General features: G+C 35.2%; 1 protein-coding gene across 2 annotated transcripts in view; it reads left to right on the plus strand.

The window, feature by feature from the left end:
• PIAS1 (protein inhibitor of activated STAT 1) overlaps window positions 1–13,673 on the plus strand; it is a 127,913-nt gene that overhangs the window by 98,341 nt on the left and 15,899 nt on the right. For both annotated transcript variants that reach the window (XM_061430177.1, XM_061430176.1), the window contains exon 8: window positions 3,531–3,604. In XM_061430177.1, coding sequence (XP_061286161.1) covers window positions 3,531–3,604 — 74 coding nt within the window. The remainder of the gene's footprint in view (window positions 1–3,530; window positions 3,605–13,673) is intronic.

Genomic DNA, 13,673 nt, shown 5'->3' on the forward strand with positions numbered 1-13,673 from the left:
TCTTATTGTTTTAGTTTAGGTCTGCAGTTTATTTTACATTATTTTTGGCTATGCTAGGTCTTCACTGCTGCATTCAGGCTTTCTATAGTTGCAGCAAGCAGGGGCTGCTCTCTGGTTGCAGTGCATGGGCTTCTCATTGCAGGGGCTTCTCTCGTTGTGGAGCACAGACTCATGGCACACAGGCTTAGTTACTGCATGGGCATGTGGGCTCTTCCCAGACCAGGGATCAAACCCAGGCCCCCTGCGTTAGCAGGTAGATTGTTAACCACTGGATCACCAGGGAAGTCCCTACAATTTATCAGAAATTAATTTTTGTATGTGATGCAAAGTAAACTTATAGGTTCATTTTCTCCCCATATAGATACCCAGTTGTTCCATAACATTTGTCAAAAATACTAAATTTTCCTCCATTTAATTACCTTGGCACCTTTGTCAAAAACCAATTGATGATAGGTATATAAATTTATTTCTGGACTCCTTCATTATCTTCCATTGACCTATTTGTCTATCTTTATACCAGTAACACAGTCTTACTAACTAAAGCTTGATAGTAATTCTTGAAATCAGGTAGTCCTCCAACTTTTTCTTTTTCAGAATTGTTTTGATTAAATATAGTATATAAAAAGGTAATGCATAGTGATCAAATAGTTTATACAGGGATATTAGGGTCATTACATATTTTAAAAAATCTGTCATCATAATTCACCTCAGCAAACTAAAAAAAAAAAACAAACAAATCATATGATCATCACCATAGATTCAGTAAAAGCTTTTGGTCACTTTTTCAATATCCATTCATGATAAAATTCAGCAAAGTAGAGACAAGGGGGTTGTTTAATGTATGAAAGGGTATTTTATAAGAAGCCTTTCGCTAATATCATATTAAATGGCAAAAACTTTACCCCTAAGATTGAAAATAAGGCAAGAATATCTTAATACGTCTGTTCAGCATTGCCCTTCAGATCCTAGCCAGCACAATAATGTAAGAAAAAAGAAACCGATTAGAAATGAATAATAATTATTTGAAGATGACATAATTGTGTAGGGAAAAAAATCCCAAAGAATCTACCAAAAAAAAAGCTACTTGAGTTAATGTGTGAATTTATATGGTCAGTTTATAAAAATTGTAACATCAAAAAAATGAAGTACTTAGGGATATATTATGCAAAATACGTGCAAGATTTGTATGCTGAAAACTATAAAACACTGGTAAGAGTAACTAAAATAAGACCTGAATAATGGAGAGATACATCATGTTAATGGATCAGAACACTCAGTATTGTTACTGGAGAGATGTCAGTTCTCTCCAGTTTGATCTTTAGGTTAAATTCAATTAAATCAAGATCCTCAAAAAGTATCTTTACATGAAAGGATTGAGTGAATCTATAATGGCAAAGGTGAAAAAGCAAAGCTTTTCTTAAAAGAAAGTGACAAACTGATTCTAAAATAATTTCAGAAAAATCTTTTACCTCTGAAAGAAAATGAACGTGCAAATCATATTTTATTTTGTTGCAATAGCTAATATTTTTTCTCTCCCTCCTGAACCTCCCTCCCACCTCCCTCCCCATTCCACTCAATAGCTAATATTTATTGAGAATAATGTTGTTATTTTAAAGCATTTGTTTGTATTAACTCATTTAATTCTTAAAACAATGCTATGAGCTACTTGTATTATTCTCATTTATAAGATGATGAAACTGAGGCACAGAAAAGTGACTAAGGCTGAATTATAACCTAGGCTGGCTCTAGACTCCTTGCTCTGAACCATTGCCTCAGGTTGCCTCTCCTTTTTCATTTCTTTTCAGAGTACTAACGCTGAACTTCGTATAGACAGAACCTAAAGTCAGTTACTGTTGCCTTGCTGTTTGTACTGCTGTGTGGGTATTAAGAGGGGTGGTTGTAAAATGGTTAGTAACCACATTTATCATATGGTAGTTGTCACCTTTAAGCAGATACTATTCATTAAATGTATCTCAAGAAAGGATTAAGATTGGGTCTATAGTGGCAAAAGCACGTTTTTCATAATTTACTTATAAAATTAATTAGCATATGTGATGTGATAACTATTTTCCAGACAAAATCCATGGATTGTATGCCTTTTTAGATGTGATAGCCTACAAGTTAAGTAGACTTTAAATTTTCAGAATTTCTAGGCCATAAAATTACTTTTTAGTATGTCATCAGAATCACATCTGGAACTTTTTATTAAAAAACTACTCATTTGTATCCCTCTTCTCCATTTTGATTCAGTGGGCAATTATAAATTAGAAAGCTCTGTAGGTAGCTCTGATGTGCATCTTACTTGAGATCCACTAGTTTATGAAGACAGTTGTATAGAGTATCTAAGATTTGGACCACTTCAAAAAAAATACGCTCATCAAGTTTAATAAAGGCAGGATTCTTAATTCTTATAAATGGCTATTAGTTTCATAGACATCTGTTCTGAAATTATTCTTCTTTATCCAAGTACTTTTCCCTTTTCTTCTCTCTGTGTATCTATGCATATCTGTGCTTCTACCCATCTATCAGTCAGCTGTCTGGTCACAATCAGTTGTGCCTCAGGTCTGAAATTCTGTGATTAACTATGTCCACAACTACTCCGCTTGGGCCCCCTTACACATATAGACTTTAAAGTTACTGTGAAACAGTTTCTAAAATTATTTGAATATTACATTTAGGTGTATTCTGTCGCACTTCTGTGTTGAAGTTTAGTTGACGTTCTAGGGGTTTCAGAAGTAACCTGAATGTCACTGGTTTGCAGATGAGAAGTGTAAGATCCTTGTTGTATTAAACTGACCAAGAGTAACAGAATAGCTTTAAAAGTAAAATTACCAGTGCTGCCTCTCTTAAGAACCACAGGAAATTTGAACTGAGAAGACTTAGAGATTATACAGTGTGGTTGTTATTTTCCAAGAAGTTAAATTAATCTCAGAGAGGAGGATTGACTTACCCAAGATAGTGTAACTTATCAGGTTATGGGTAAATAAATATAAAACTCAAATAATTATATGGTTTTAAAAAAGGCAGTTGAACTTTTTTTACAATATGAAATTAGAATTAATATGTTTACAATAAGTATTTTTATTATCTGAGCTTTGTAAACATTTATACATGTTTTATAGTTTTTATTAGTTTCTTTTAAAATAATATTGTCATAGTTTAAAAGAAAATATTTATCCAGTTTCTTAGAGTTATAAAAGAAGGGTCTGCCATCATTTGACTATGTTAAACTGCTTATATAAATTCCTTTTATGTTAGTGCAGTGCAACTTTTGTTTTGTCGGTGAGAAATAGGAAGCTTACAGGAAGTGTAGTCAGTCTATAGATAGGTATACAGTCATTTTCCTTCCTTTGCTTATTGTAGAGATTATAAACTATAAATTTTTTTTTTCATTCAGTTGATTGGAAAATAATTGAGCAGATTATTCTTTAGTGTCATTTTTTTAAGTTTCTCATTCTTTTTCTTGTGTTGCATCAATGATACATCTTTAAAAAACTTCTTTGTTTGTTTTTTTCTTTGATGAATGTCAGTTAAAGAGAAGTTGACTGCGGATCCAGACAGTGAAATAGCTACAACCAGCCTGAGGGTTTCTCTACTATGTCCAGTAAGTGCTAACTAATATTTGGTCTCCAGGAGGTTTAGTACACATTTTCTTTTTTTTACTAAGTATTTCCAGTATTTAACAAATTCTGTTACCTTGAAACATATCCACTTGTTAAGAGTTGATGAAAAATAAAAGATATTATGTAGTCTTAGGATTTGAAATCTAAACAAATTTATGTCTATAAAATTTTCCACTCTTAGTTATATTTAAATATTGATTATGGTTATTAGATGACTGTTTCTCAGACTTAAGTGTAAAATCTCCAAATGAGGCATGTTTATCATTTCAGTGTATTTATTGCAGTTTCATTTTATTAAATAGTATGCTTCTGAATAAAAATCTGGCCATGATTTCTCATACATTTAGCTTAACCACTTTGCCAGCAATGACTATAACAAGAATTAAAAACTATTGTTTAACCTGAATAATTGAATTGGTATGCATATAAAAATCAACTAGACATTTTTAAACCAGAAAATGAGATCAGTTTCATTCATTTGTATAAAATAAATATAATGTCTATGTGAAAATTGGTAGTGAAAATGTTTCCAAAAATGTGTTGTTAAGGTTTGTTGCTTAACTAATTTGATGTTAGGTCCACCAATAGTAGAAGTGGTAGTCGAATGTTGCTTTCATATAAAAATACATGAAAAACTAAAAGTAAGTTACATTTTGATTGTCTATTGTTCTGTAATGAATCATTTAAATTGGGAGAAAATATGAAAAATAAGAGGACTCAGCTATTTCCTCATTTGCTGGGATTGTTCAGGCAAGTCTGATATTGAAGGCTTTTAATACTGAAATCCTACTAATCTAAGATGAATTTATTCTTAAAAAACAAAAATTTAAATAAAAATTGTTTTATTTGTCTTATATCTTAGTCTCTTATAATTTATAAAACCTCAACACAAGTGTGAAAAACACACCTCAACACAAAAAGTAATGCAGAAGTCAGTAGCTCAAGAATTAGTTTATAATACAATACAATATAAACACAGCTTAAAAAAAAACTCTTGTTAAGAGAACTTCTGTTCACTATTAAGCATCTGTAAATTACGGAAAAAATACAGTGAAATTAAGGAAAACTACCAAACCTATCATTTTGTATATATCCTTCTATCTTTTTTTCCCTTACTATGGCCAGTCCTTTTTATAGGGAAAATATTTTGACTCCAGGATTTTTCTGTTTGTTTTTTGTTTGGGTTTTGGGTTTGTTTTTGTTGATGTTTTTCTGCCATGCCACGTGGCATATGGGATCTTAGTTCCCCAACCAGGGATCAAACCTGTGCCCCACTGCACTGAAAAGGCAGAGTCTTAACCCCTAGACTGCCAGGGAAGTCCCTGTATAATTATTTTAAATTCTTTCCCATGTATATGATTCAGTAGTTGACAGAACTGAAGGGAGAAATAGACACCAACACAATAATATTAATAGTAGTAGACTTTGATACCCTACTTTTGGTTATTGATAGAACAACCAGACAGAAGATCAGTAAGTAAGCAAAGAGCCTAATCAACACTGTATACCAGTTGGACCTAACAGATATGCTGCACCCAACAAAGCAGAATATACATCCTTCTCAAGGGCACACAGAACACTCTCTAAGATAGAGCATGGGTTAGGCTACAAAAGAAGTCCTAACAAATCTAAGATTAAAATCATATACAATATCTTCTTTGATCACAATGTGATGAAAGTAGGAATCAGTAACATGAAGAAAACAGGAAAATCCACAGACATGTGGAAATTTAATAATACATTCTCAACCAATGAATCAAAAGAAGAGGTCACAGGGAATTTAGAAAATATTGGAAGACGAAAATAAAAATATGGTATACCAAAATTTACAAGATGCAGCAGAAATAGTAGGAAGAGGAAAGTTTATAGCAGTAAATGCTTACATTCAAAAAGAAAGAACTCAAATCAACAACCTAATCTTGTACCTCAAGAAACTAGAAAAACAAACTAAAGCTGAAGTCAGCACACAGAAAGAAATAAAGATTAGAAAAGAGATAAATGAAATAAGACACTAGAAAAACAGTCCAAAAAAAAATCACAAGACTAAGAGTTGGTTTTTGAAAGATCAACAAAATTGACAAGCCCTTAGCTAAACTAAGAAAAAAGAGGAAAGATTCAGATAGCTGAAATAAGAAATGAAAGAAGAGACATTATAACAGATGTCACAGAAATTAAAAGGATTATGAGACTGCTGTGCCAACAAATCCTGAAAGATGATGCTGTGAAAGTGTTGCACTCAATATGCCAGCAAATTTGGAAAACTCAGCAGTGGCCACAGGACTGGAAAAGGTCAGTTTTCATTCCAATCCCAAAGAAAGGCAATGCCAAAGAATGCTCAAATTACCGCACAATTGCACTCATCTCACATGCTAGTAAAGTAATGCTCAAAAATCTCCAAGCCAGGCTTCAGCAATATGTGAACCGTGAACTTCCTGGTGTTCAAGCTGGTTTTAGAAAAGGCAGAGGAACCAGAGATCAAATTGCCAACATCTGCTGGATCATGGAAAAAGCAAGAGAGTTCCAGAAAAGCATCTATTTCTGCTTTCTTGACTATGCCAAAGCCTTTGACTGTGTGGATCACAAGAAACTGTGGAAAATTCTTCAAGAGATGGGAATACCAGACCACCTGATCTGCCTCTTGAGAAATTTGTACGCAGGTCAGGAAGCAACAGTTAGAACTGGACATGGAACAACAGACTGGTTCCAAATAGGAAAAGGAGTATGTCAAGGCTGTATATTGTCACCCTGTTTATTTAACTTATATGCAGAGTACATCATGAGAAACGCTGGACTGGAAGAAGCACAAGCTGGAGTCAAGATTGCCGGGAGAAATATCAATAACCTCAGATATGCAGATGACACCACCCTTATGGCAGAAAGTGAAGAGGAACTATAAAGCCTCTTGATGAAAGTGAAAGTGGAGAGTGAAAAAGTTGGCTTAAAGCTCAACATTCAGAAAACGAAGATCATGGCATCCAGTCCCATCACTTCATGGGAAATAGATGGGGAAACAGTTGAAACAGTGTCAGACTTTATTTTTCTGGGCTCCAAAATCACTGTATATGGTGACTGCAGCCATGAAATTAACAGACGCTTACTCCTTGGAAGGAAAGTTATGACCAACCTAGATAGCATATTCAAAAGCAGAGACATTACCTTGCCATCGAAGGTTCGTCTAGTCAAGCTATGGTTTTTCCTGTGGTCATGTATGGATGTGAGAGTTGGACTGTGAAGAAGGCTGAGCGCTGAAGAACTGATGCTTTTGAACTGTGGTGTTGGAGAAGACTCCTGAGAGTCCCTTGGACTGCAAGGAGATCCAACCAGTCCATTCTGAAGGAGATCAGCCCTGGGATTTCTTTGGAAGGAATGATGCTAAAGCTGAAACTCCAGTACTTTGGCCACCTCATGCGAAGAGTTGACTCATTGGAAAAGACTCTGATGCTGGGAGGGATTGGGGGCAGGAGGAGAAGGGGACGACAGAGGATGAGATGGCTGGATGGCATCACTGACTCGATGGACGTGAGTCTGAGTGAACTCCGGGAGTTGGTGATGGACAGGGAGGCCTGGCGTGCTGCGATTCATGGGGTTGCAAAGAGTTGGACACAACTGAGCGACTGATCTGATCTGATGCCAACAAATTAGATAACCTAGAAGAAGAAGATAAATTCCTGCAAGCATATAACCTACCAAGACTGAATCATGGAGAAATAAGAAATCCGAACAGACTTGTAACTAGTGAGGAGATTGAAGCAGCAATGAAAAACCTCCCGACAAAGAAAAGCCTAGGACCCCTTGGCTTCAGTGGAGAATCCTACCAAACATTTAAAGAAGAATTAACACCAAGCCTTTTCAAACTCTTACAAAAAATTAAAGAACGAACACTCCCAAACTCATTCTTTGAGGATAGTGTTACTGATCCCCAAAACCACACAAAAAGACAAGACAAAATGAAACAAACAAACTAGAAAACTGCATACCAGTATCCCTGATGAAACAAAAACTTGCAACAAAATTCTAGCAAACTGAATTCACCAGTGTATTAGAATACACCAGACCAAGTGGAATTCATAGCTGGAATTATAAGACTTGTTCAACATACAAAAATAAATCATTGTAATAGAGCACATTAACAAAATGGAGAACAAAACCCACATCTCAGTCAGTATAGAAAAAAATTACAAAAGCATTTAATAAAATTTAATAAATTTAATTTATTTATTTATATTTTTTTTATATTTATTTAATAAATTTAATAAAATTCAACACCCTTTCATGATAAAAATACTCAACAAACTAGAAATAGAAGGATGCTTCCTCAACATATGAAAAGCCATATATGAAAAGCCCACAATGAGGATTATACTCAGTGTGGAAAGACTTGAAAGTTGTTCCTCAAAGGTAGAGAACATGACAAGGATGCCCATTTGCACCACTGCTGTTCAATATAGTACTGGAAGTTCTAGCCAGAACAGTTGGGCTGGTGGTAGATTGGAAAGGAAGAAGTGAAATAACTTCTGTTTTCAGATGACATGATCTTTTATGTAGAAAACTCCCCTTAAGACTGCTCAAACAAACAAAAAACTTATTAGAACTAACAAAGTTATAGTCAAAATCAACACAAAGTAGCAGTCAAATGTTAGTGGCCTCTTCCCTGGTGGCTCAGTGGAAAGAATCCACCTGCCAATGTAGGAGACACGGGTTGGATTCCTGATCAGGTAGATCCTACATGCTGGAGAGCAACTCAGCCCGTGTACCACAACTGTTGAGCCTGTGCTCTAGCACCTGGAGCCACAGCTACTGAAGCCTGTGCGCCCTAGAGCCAGTGCTCCACAAGAGAAGCAACAGCAATGAAAATCCCACATGCTGCAGCAAAGAGTAGCCCCCACTCACCCCAACTAGAGAAAGTCCAAGCAGCAACAAAGATGCAGCACAGCCAAAAATAAATAAATAAAAATTTAAAAAGTTAATTGTCTTTCTGAAAAGAACTAGGTGACCAAACTGAAAAGGAAACTAAGAAAGAAAGAAAGTGAAGTTGCTCAGTCGTATCCAACTCTTTGCGACCCCATGACTGTAGCCCACCAGGCCCTTCCATCCATGGGATTTTCCAGGCAAGAGTACTGGAGTGGGTTGCCATTTCCTTCTCCAGGGGATCTTCCCGACCCAGAAATCAAACCTGAGTCTCCCGCATTGTAGGCAGACAGTTTACAGTCTGAGCCTCCCATTTACTATAGCATCAAAAAGGATAAAATATTTAGGAATAAACTCAACCAGGGAGATTGAAAACTATAAAACATTGCAGAAATTCAGAGAAAATAGAAATAAACAGACATCCTATAATTATGGACTAGAAAACTTAACATTGTTAAAATGTCCATACTACCAAAGTGATCTACAGATTCATTGTTGTTCCTATCAAATCCCATTGGCATGTTTTACAGAAACTTAAAAAAAAAATCCTAAAATTTCTATGGAATCTCAAGGGACTCTGAGTAACCAAAGCAATTTTAATGAGAACAGAGTTTGAGCTCTTCCATTCCCTAATTTCAAAACATGCTAGAAAGCAGTAGTAATTAAGATGGTATCAGATCAGATCAGATCAGTCGCTCAGTCATGTCCAACTCTTTGCGACCCCATGAATCACAGCACGCCAGGCCTCCCTGTCCATCACCAACTCTCAGAGTTCATTCAGACTCAACGTCCATCGAGTCAGTGATGCCATCCAGCCATCTCATCCTCTGTCGTCCCCTTCTCCTCCTGCCCCCAATCCCTCCCAGCATCAGAGTCTTTTCCAATGAGTCAACTCTTCGCATGAGGTGGCCAAAGTACTGGAGTTTCAGCTTTAGCATCATTCCTTCCAATGAAATCCCATATAAGATGGTATAGTATTGACATAATGATATTAATAGATAATATAGACCAGTGGCCCAAAAACAAATTTTTACAGCATATATGATCACATGCCTAGGAATGCCAATGCTGCATAATAGGAAAAAGTCTCTAAACAAATGGCATTGGGGAAAACTGGATATTCACATGCAAAATAATGAAGTTGGACCCTCAAAATTAATTCACAATGGATTTAAGATCTAAACTATAATACCTTTCATTGTTAAGAAACATGGGGGAAAAGCTTCAGTTGAATTTGTCAATTACCTCTTGGATATGACACTAAAATCACAAGTGACAAAAGCAAGAACAGACCAACGGGACTGCACCAAACGTAAAACTTCTGCTTGTCAAAGGAAACCATGAACAGAGTGAAAAGACAGCTTAGGGAATGGGAGAAAATAATTGAGAATTTTATACCTGAGAAGGGGTCAATATCCAGAATATATAAGGAACTTCTGCACCCCAACAGCAAAAAAAGAAAAAACCTGATTAAAAATAAGCAAAGGACTTGAATAGACCTTTCTCCAAAGAAGATACATTGATGGCCAACACCACACGGAAAGATGTTCAACACTGCTAATCACCAAGGAAATGCATATCAAAGGCACAGATGAGATAATCACTTCATGCCCATCAGGATTGCTCCAATCAAAAACAGAACAAGTGTCAGTAAGGGTGCCACAGATACTGGAACCCTTGTGCACTCTTGATGGGAATATAAAATGCTGTAGCCATTATGGAAAACAATATGGAGGTACCTCAAAAAGTTAAAATGAATATGTGATCCATCAATTCATATATCTAAAAGAATTCAAAGTAAGATCTCGAAGAAATAATTTGCATAACCACATTCATCACAGTGTTATTCACAATAGCCAAGAGGTGGAGGCAACCCAAATGTCCATCAAGAGGTGAACAAATAAAATATGATGTATTATGTATGCAACATGAAAAAAAGGAAATCCTGTCATACGCTACAAGGTAGATACACCTAGGTAACATTACAATAAGCAAAATAAACTAGTCACAAAAGCATAAATACCATATGATTCCATGAAGTATCTAAAGTAGTCAAAATCATGGAAACAGAAAATAGACAGTTACTATGGGCTGGGGGGAGGGTTTCAGTGGTGCTAGATGAAAAAGTTCCAGAGATGTGTCGTACAGTAGTGTGAACATAGTATTATTGAATTGTACACTTTAAGGTGGTTAAGGTGGCAGATTTAATTAATGTTAAATTTTTTTGTACGATGAAAGTTAGTGGCTGGAGGGACCTGGGATGGATTCTTAAGTTAATCAGATGTTATAATAGACTAAGGTGTAAAGGAATGTGGTATTTTTTAACATTTAGAAAAATGGTTCACAGTCCAGGTTAGTGAAGGGTGAGAAGACAGTTTTTTAAGTTGTATACCTATCATACCCTCTTGCTTCCAAACACCTATTTATCCACCCTCCCCTTTGACATGATTTCTTGCCACCCTGTTCCATTATAAAATACCAGTTTAGAGAATATGAGAAATTTAGGAATGTGCATAAGCTTCATTTTCCATTTAAATCACTGGAAAGGGTCTTGTTTTTTTGCATTCTCATTTTAAAAGTGTTTACAGTTGTGCTAATATATATGATGTTTATATTGTTTAACACTTAGATGAAGCATTTTTTTGTATAAATAAGCACTACAACATAAATCTTGATGTTCTTATTTATAGAACTAGTTTTGAATTTCATAGTTCAGGTGATCTTTATATTAGTACAAAATGCTAATCATGTTTTGCTCCTTGTACCTCTTAATTTAATGGGCCAACTTTAAGTTTTTCTTTCCATATCCCCTTTTTTAGTTTCAGCAACTATAGCAGTTCATTTTAAATTGACTTATGCTTTCAAAATTCAGACTGTAGGGAAAACAACTCTCTGTATATAATCCATAATTATAATACTTTTATGGATTTCTATTTGACCTAAGAAATAATACCTTTACAATTATTCTGGAACAGTAATGCTTATATTTTAGGTTTTTTACTCTAAAAAGTAACACTTTTTAATGACAACTCATCTATATATCAAATTTATAGAATAATAAAAGATTTGTTCCCTTTGAAATATGTAAATATGATGTCTGACTGTGCATTTGAATTGCCCAGTTGTGATATACACAGCTCAAAATAAATGAGTTTCTGTTTGTGTGCTGTTTAGCTAAAGGCAATGAAAATAATTAAAAATGATTTTTGTTCTTTGGGAATTTTTTAGTTTTGATTTATTAAAAATAGAACTGGAAGAATATTTGTGAACCTGCTTTGTGAGGTACTCCCTAGACCTGTAAACTCAAATGCAAATCTCTTGGAATTGATAGAAGAAAAGGAAAAAGAAACTCTTTGAAGATTTATTCATGAAATACTTATGATAATGATAATGATGAAAAAGTTGTAAAAGTCCCAATTTCACACTGTTCTTTTCTTTTTACAAGGGAAAAGTACATATATTGTTGATGTTTTTTGGAGTCCTTTTGGTATAAGCTGGTTTGAACTTATATCTAAGTAGGGTATTTTCTTTTTCTCTTGAAGTATCCTCAATTACTATTATGTTATAATAAGATTAGTGGCTTTAGAAAACTTATTTGGGAGTTGTTTTCAAAGTGTTTATTTGCAAATGATGCAAATGTCCATCCCATGCCATATAGGGAAAAGGGGTTTGTAATTACAAGATGAAGATGTTTAAAGCTCAGCTTCCTCTCTGAAGTTAGAGAATTAAGTGTCCACTCTAAGATAAGTATTTAGAATTTAGTGATTGTTTTTAAAAGTCAGGAATATGAGGGTTATCACGTAACAATTACTCTGTAATTCTTTGAAAGGAGACATTTGTGTAACAGCTAATAAATTGCATTTCAAAATGAACTTCTTTCTTGTACCTGTTTATACATGTCCTTCCTGCGCCATTCATGTAGCAGTGTTCCTTAAAAATTCTGTAGGTAAACTTGTCAGTGTGGCTGATCATAAGGGCTTGAGAGTTGCTCTCCCAATGAAAAGATGAACTGACAGCTGGGAATTTAGGGCTAAAGGTATGTGAGATGATGGTCTTTAGAGAATAATTGCTTTTCAGAGTATAAGTTCTACAGCCTTTGCTTGGATTCTGAAACAGTCTTTGTATCTTATCTTCTTATCCACTGTCTTTGTAAACTGTCAGAAGTAGCCTACTAGTTATGCAATTACCTGAACCATGTCTGTGATTACTGTATTCATCTAGAATCTCTCTGCTTAGTTTTAAGGCAGTGGTAAATATACCTACTCAGTAGGAACTTGCACTTCCCAGATAAGTTAAGGCCTGAACTTTAGACATAAAAATTTAATTTAGCACCACCAACTAGATCGTTTTGGGAAAATGTTTCTAGACTAATGTGGTATGTCTTGGCTAATGGTAAATAGGTGGTTTTTTTGTTATGAGAGCTCGTTCTGTTTATGTGTATGCCTTTTCATCAGGTACTTAGGTAAATCAAATCATAAAAATTAAATAGAAGTGTAGAAGGGAAGTAGTGGAATAGTTCAATACTGTGTGAGCATAGAAGAGAAGACTGACTAGGCTGAGGTTTGAGTGGGTCTCCTACTAGCTCATAAAGTGATTAGAAGTAAATATGTTTCTGTACTTTAATTAATAATGGGGGCATATATTGAGTACTTACTATGTGTTAGACCCTGTGCAATGAATATAATTTAGACCCCCCAGTCTTATGGTATAGATGCTACTTTTATTCCCATTTTAGAAAACTAAGGCTCAGAGAGACTAAATAACATCCAAAATTCACACTGTAAGTGAATGGTGCCTCCTAGAAACTGTCCAGCATGCACAGCTGAAGCCTGATCAGTACACAGGACCATCTTCCTGCTGTATATGTAGCAGGTACATTTCCTAGTGCTGAAGATAAGGAGATGAGCCAGATGTGTTTCTTGGAGGAGGAGAAACACATAAATAAACAGCGTGATCATATGCAGGGTGGAGTTGGGAGCACAGAGGAGGAAGCTGTCAGTTTTCTCTGTATCCTTCCTGTTCATACTTCTGATACTATACACTGGCATTTCTCCTTTCTCAAGATGATGGCACATTCTGGGTCCTTGTTTATTCTTCATCACTACATCCTGTTGAAGTAAGGGGGAAGCCATGTTCTATCAG

The sequence above is a fragment of the Bos javanicus genome, chromosome 10 (assembly GCF_032452875.1).
Source record: "Bos javanicus breed banteng chromosome 10, ARS-OSU_banteng_1.0, whole genome shotgun sequence".
In the NCBI taxonomy this organism is placed as follows: Eukaryota; Metazoa; Chordata; class Mammalia; order Artiodactyla; family Bovidae; genus Bos; species Bos javanicus.